A 6,595-nucleotide genomic window follows, 5' to 3' on the forward strand; every position below is an offset into this window, starting at 1 on the left:
CGAGGCTGGGTGACACCCGGAGCGGTTACCTGGTGTCACCCCGCCGAGACGTCACCGTGTATGCGCGTGACGTCACCACGCGTGTGCACGATGACGTCATCGCGTACGCGCAGTGATCTCCTGATACCTGCCGGCGGCCATCTTGGTGATGGACGCCGGCAGAGAGAGGAGGGGAGTCACCCGGCGGGCTAAGGTATGCCGCCGGGTCCCCTCCTCTCTCTCCTGATACGGTCAGGCGTTCGGTCCTTGACCGAGCGCCCGACTTTTCAGAGGGGGGTGACACCAAAATGACTGTCAGTCATTTTTGTGTCATTGCTCCAATGGTCTTACCCGGGTACGGGCCGCACCCCCCGCGTGACGCCACTGCATGGGAGTCTATTTTTAAACAATTTGCAAAGCCATTCACCCTATGAATCACTGATAAGGTTTGTTATGTTTGAATCGAGGCATAAATGAATGTTCTTTGTATATTTTCTTTTCAGGTTGCATGTAATACTGCATAATGGCCACTAGATGGTGATGAGAATCATAGGAAACAAGTATTTCTTTCCTGTGCTCCTCAGCTCCATCTAGTGTCCATAATGCAGTTTTACATTACATTCAACCTGAAAAGAAAATATACAAAAGAATTTTCACCTGTACTGGCACAGAATAAACATTCTCAGTGATTCACAGGGTGAATGGATCTGCAAATATTTTATAAATAGTGATTGGAGTCATCTGGATTGTAAACTCTTTTTTTGCATTGTTTTTTTATATATATGAACTAATGAGTTTTGTTCTATGTCTATTGTAGTGGTATTTTAATACAATCACCTCCATGGCCACAGGTGTATACAATCAAGCACCTAGGCATGCAGACTGCTTCTACAAACATTTGTGAAAGAATGGGTCGCTCTCAGGAGCTCAGTGAATTCAAGTGTGGTACCGTGATAGGTTGCCACCTGTGCAAACTTGGTGTGGCCTTCAGATTGACACAACAGTGCGTAGAGAGCTTCATGGAATGGGTTTCCATGGCCGAGCAGCTACATGCAGTGGTGTAAATCACGCCACCGCTGGACTCTAGAGAAGTGGAGACGTGTTCTCTGGAATGACGAATCACGCTTCTCTGTCTGGCAATCCGATTGACATGTCTGGGTTTGGCGGTTGCCAGGAGAATGGTACTTGCCTGACTGCATGGCGCCAAGGGTAAAGTTTGGTGGAGGGGGGATTATGGTGTGGGGCTTGGCCCATTAGTTCCAGTGAAGGTAACTCTTAAGGCATCAGCATACCAACACATTTTAGACAATTTCATGCTCCCAAATCTGTGGGAACAGTTTGGGGATGGCCCCTTCCTGTTCCAACATGACTGCGCACCAGTGCACAAAGCAAGGTCCATAAAGACATGGCTAAGTGAGTTTGGGGCAGGGGAACTTGACTGGCCTGCACAGAGTCCTGAACTCAACCCGATAGAACACCTTTGGTATGAATTAGAGCGGAGACTCCGAGCCTGGCCTTCTTGGGATGCAATTAAAGTTCATGTGCGTGTAAAGGCAGGTGACCCAATACTTTTGACAATATAGTGTATTATTACTATAGTTAGGTAACTGAACGTTTTAGCCTTGCAGAGCATCTCACATATAATAGATAATCTGTTTATTCTATTTATTTGTAGATATTCTTTAGGGGCCACTATCTGCTATTGTGTTTGAACTCAATGACAAGGGTCTCATCCTATTCAGAGCAGTAATGTAACTGCTGTATAAACAGAATTCTTTACCATGCAAGTCCTGTGCTTCGGTTTGCAATTTATGGAACTGGTCCTTCACGTCTTACCTATCCTGAGCTTACATCGGTGAAATGACACGTCCCCCAGCATTTGTTTCTATGAATACAAGATTGATTCTTCTAAGGCTCACCACACACGTTACAATGTGAACACACAATCTCTGTGCAATCAACATTAGACCTACCAAAGCTTTGTAATAGGAGGACCTATCAATCTGTACCCAGCCTGGCAGGGCTTTGCACTACATACTTTGCTGGTAGATATAAAAGTGATGGTACAGTCAGGGGTCATTCACACGGCCGCAAATACAGATATAGACATACAGTGTAAATGAGCCCCCGCCGCTACGTTCTTGCGTCCGTAGAACTGTATGTTCAGAATATGCTGTACATGTGTAAACGGCTAGCAGTGTTTACACGGACACACACATGGGCGTATGGCCCCCGTTCACATTATTGCATTGTAGGAACCCACACATCATATTGTAAAGCGCTGCGCAAACTGTTGGCGCTATATAAATCCTATATAATAATTACTGCAACACACGGCAGCACACGCTACTGGCAATGGTGCCAATCATTCTGAATGGCATTCCAATGCAGGTGCACTGAACTTCAGGGTAACCCTATAAAGTTTGCTGTGGGTCCAATTTCTGGCCCCGTTAAGGTGAGTTGCCTGCCATTTAATTTGAATAAGCTGCACAATGTTAATGCACGTGCTTTACCATAACGCACATTAACAGTAGAGTGTGAACCTAGCGTAAGGTCCTGAACGCAGAAGTTTTGTGCTGCTGACCTCACACCCATACACGTGCAAGCGTCAGAACTTAAGTTGAAACGCGTACAGTGTATTCTGTCCACACAATCCTATCGATACAAAAACGCACAAGCTAGGGCTCCCAGGCGCCACAAACACTGGAGTATTTTTACGCGGTGCGCCCATACGCCTGTATTTGTTCCCATGTGAAGAAGTCTTAGGTATGGCGTCATACGTCTACGCCTTAATTTTATCCCCCCCCCCATCAACAGCACTCACCTTGATCTCATACACCTTGAGTCTGCGCCGCAACGTTGCGTTCTCTCTCTCCAGGGAACTTAGACGCTCTTTGATGTCGCCGTACGCAGTTATCAAGGCAAAATGGGAAGCCGAGCACATATCCCCTGACTGGTCAGTGTTGGGGCTGTCCACCCAGTCTTCCTCTTCTTCCTCCTCTTCTTCTTCCTCTTGCACCAGGGTCTCCTGCGCAATGATGCTGACGTCATCACCGAACACCGAGTCCATGGCCAGGTGCAGTGGGCGGGGCGAGGTGGCGTGGTTCCCTCTACACGCAGCGCCCCGGGAGGACGGCAGCCTGCCTTCGGACAAACAAGGGGGAGGCCACTGTGGTGACAAGTTGTGGAGAGCGCTGTCCGAGAGCCGACAGGACGGGTCACACCAACTTCCGAGCATGCAACTGACAGCGGGACATATCCGAGGAAGCTGCTGCGGAGCAGCCAGGAGGGGGTTAATTCCTGCGGGGTGCCTTACTGCACATGGAAGCGGGGGCCTCTTCCGGCCTGGAGAGGAGATGGTGGTGCTGATGCTGCGCACATTCCATTCGCTGTCACCAGCGTGCGGGAAGCTGCGCTGTCTCGTCTTGCAGGTCCATCTGGTTTGTTATGGTTAAGGTCTGGCTGGTATTGTCTTGCTGTATCACCATGCTCCCTCCTCCTCCTCTTCTTCCCAGAGACCACCTCTTTTCCTCTCCATTCAGTCTGCATACCCCGTGACACAATGACATCAGTTCCTCTGACTCACCTACTCAGGGGTTTCTTCCACACCGGGAGCAATCGGCAACCTGAGATGCTCTATACCAGCAGGATAAACTCCCAGCTGTCACTGATTTGGAGGGAGTGTCCCTCTTCTGGATCCAAATCCATCTGTCCTTCTTTTCTCTTCAGTTGCCCCTCTTTTTGGTTTTGATGTCTAGATATATATTTAAAAACAATTTAAAGAAGAACTCCGGGCAAACAAAAAAAGCAAAACACCCCTGCATGGGGGCTACCCCCATACCCCAAGGGTTAACTGCTTTTTTTGTCTAGGGGATGCTATTAAAGCTGGTTTACTTTCCTGATCCTCTGTCCCACCAGCTCCCTACAGGCTGCAAGGCCAGTCTCCACAGCCTCCTCTGCCTTCACCACAGGGATCTATGGACCGCTGACTGATGTCTTCATGTCCTATGCGGGTCCAATGACCTGCATTAGATGTGAGGATGCCAGAGAGTAGGCATGCTCCGATACCACTTTTTTAAGACAGAGTACGAGTACCGATACTTTTTTTTCAAGTACTCGCTGATACCAATTACCGATACTTTTTCTTAAAAGGGACAGGTCAAATTTTTTCTAAAGCAATACAAAATCTTGATTTTGAAGAACATGAAATGAACATTTATCATGCCATTGCTAACTAAGGCTGTATAGTGTGGTACAGCTATATCCATCGTTCCGGGCCGTTTTTGGTAAAAAAATAAAAATTATTTCAGTGCGTTCCAGGCGTTTTTGCATGCGTTCCAGTGCAGGTAAAATAGGGCCTGGTGCAGTTTTTTTACCTGCTCTGGAACTGAACGCTGCGATGTGAACTGGAGCTAAAAATACCATTGGAATACATTGGACGCAGTTTTGCTCCGGTCTGTAACTGCTCTGCTCCGCGCTTGGTGTGAACAGGGCCAAGTTGACCCTCCAGTAGTTACAGCAGAAAAAAGTGAAGGTTCTCGAGTGGCCATCACAGTCTCCTGACCTTAATATCGAGCCACTCCGGGGAGATCTGAAACGTGTGGCTCGTGCAAGACGACCAAAGACTTTGCATGACCTAGAGCCAAGACGAATGGGCAGCCATGCCACCTGCAAGAATTTGGGGGCCTCATAGAGAACTATTACAAAAGACTGCACGCTGTCATTGATGCTAAAGGGGGCAATACACAATATTAAGAACTAAGAGTATGCAGAATTTTGAACAGGAGTCATTTTATTTTTTTATTTGTTGCCATGTTTTGTTTTATGATTGTGCCACTCTCTTATGACCTACAGTTGAATATGAATCCCATAAGAAATGTGTTTTGCCTGCTCACTCAACCAAACCTCTGCCCCTCTTTCTCATCAGTTGTCCCTTTTTTTTTTTTGGCCTAATGTATAGTCTTGACAATGAGACTATTAGACACCATGCCCACATTTTGAAAAGTCTGGGAGCCCCAGATATGAAATTTGTTACTACCACCCTTGGATTGTCGTCTGGTAGACCTGCGGTCTTTTACTATCAGTAGGGTTGGATCAACCATATGTATGTGCAGGGCCGGATTTACTCATTCTGCTGCCCCAAGGCCAGGTTCCTCAATGTGCCCCCCCCCATGGACAATGGCGGACCTGCAGGCTGCATACAAGTGATCTCAGTGACATCGCCAAAATCACTTGTACAAAACAAGCAGTGGCTTCCCTGCTGTACATTTAGCATTTAGCAGGGCTAAAATGTAGAAAATAACTACCCGTCCGGCGCCTGGAACTGCATGTCCCGTGCATCGGGAGATAGGAATTCCACACCCCTGCTGCCCCTCTACTCCCTGCTGCCCCAAGGCCGGGCCTTGGTTGGCCTTCTGGGAAATCCGGCCCTGTGTATGAGAACCCCAGCAATTTATCATAACCTTTTACCCATTCCCAATCTTACCCTACCTTTTTTCTATCTATTCTTTTTCTTTTACAAGAACCCAAAGTGCCAATCATAGCACCTGTATTGAACAGCCTTCCGCAATAGGTGCTTACATCTGTGATTTCACATAATCGGTGTTTAGAAATAAAAGGCATCAAACCGAAAGGTGAAGGAGGACAAAGTGCATTTAATTGTTCACAATTTGATCCAACAAAAAAACAGCCAACGTTTCTCGGAGGCAGCAGCATTCTCACTTCATCAGGGCTTAGAATGGGATAAGGATTTGTTTGTACTCAAAAGATATAACCAAATGGGTCCCTATATGATGTTATAGAAAAATCTCTTAGGGCTGGAATTGTAATTTACATAATCTTTGACAACTGTTATAGATATGGTATTGCCTGTATTGTCAGCAATCAGACTGGTAACCCTATATTTGTACTTGACCATTTTTGCCATTCTCAGTTTGTAATATTGTTTTTCTATTACCTTCAAATATAAATCAAAATATATTAAACTAAAAATAAAATGATTTAACCTTCCCCTCCCTCCCCATGCCTCCTTTCTTCTTGCTTTTATTCCTCTCGCTTCACGCCCTTTTATTTCTAAGGTTTATCTTTTCCTTCTCCAAAGCTGATACTTATTGGTGCCAACTACGGATGCACATGGGCTTGGTGCAAATCAAATTCGTCCAAAGCCGAGCAAAACTGTGATAGACACATCCCCCTTCTGGTCCATTTGGCTGGGGCATTCCCCTTGGTAATGTGTAGCTACAGGGCAGTCAATAACTGAGCCAGGAAGGGGCGTGTCACAGAGTTTTGCATGGGCTCAACCAAGCCCACGCACATCCCCAGTGCCAACTTTGGCAGCTGTACTGGATTAGCTTCCTCAATACCGAGTTACATTTACAAATAATTAGGGATGTCCCAATACCGATGCTAGCATCGGAATCGGGCCCGATACAGGGCATTTTGACAAGTACTTGTACTTGTCAAAATGCCCCGAAGCCTTGCGCTATGATTTTTTTTTTCTTACTTACCTCGCCGAGCGTCGCGTCACTGCAGCTCCGGTGGGCGGCGCTCCGAGCAGGGTCATCTGGCAGTCTCCAGGTCCTAATTTAGGTGGCCGGAGACTGCCAGATGACCCCGC

General features: G+C 46.9%; 1 protein-coding gene across 1 annotated transcript in view; it reads right to left on the reverse strand.

Moving 5' to 3' along the window:
* TBKBP1 (TBK1 binding protein 1) overlaps positions 1–3,575 on the reverse strand; it is an 83,057-nt gene extending 79,482 nt beyond the window's left edge. Inside the window, exon 1 of the mRNA XM_018565588.1 lies at positions 2,804–3,575. Coding sequence (XP_018421090.1) covers positions 2,804–3,217 — 414 coding nt within the window. The 5' untranslated portion in view covers positions 3,218–3,575. The remainder of the gene's footprint in view (positions 1–2,803) is intronic.
* Positions 3,576–6,595: the final 3,020 nt, after the last annotated feature.

This window comes from Nanorana parkeri, unplaced genomic scaffold (assembly GCF_000935625.1).
Source record: "Nanorana parkeri isolate BGI_ZX_2015 unplaced genomic scaffold, ASM93562v1 scaffold864, whole genome shotgun sequence".
Lineage (NCBI taxonomy): Eukaryota > Metazoa > Chordata > Amphibia > Anura > Dicroglossidae > Nanorana > Nanorana parkeri.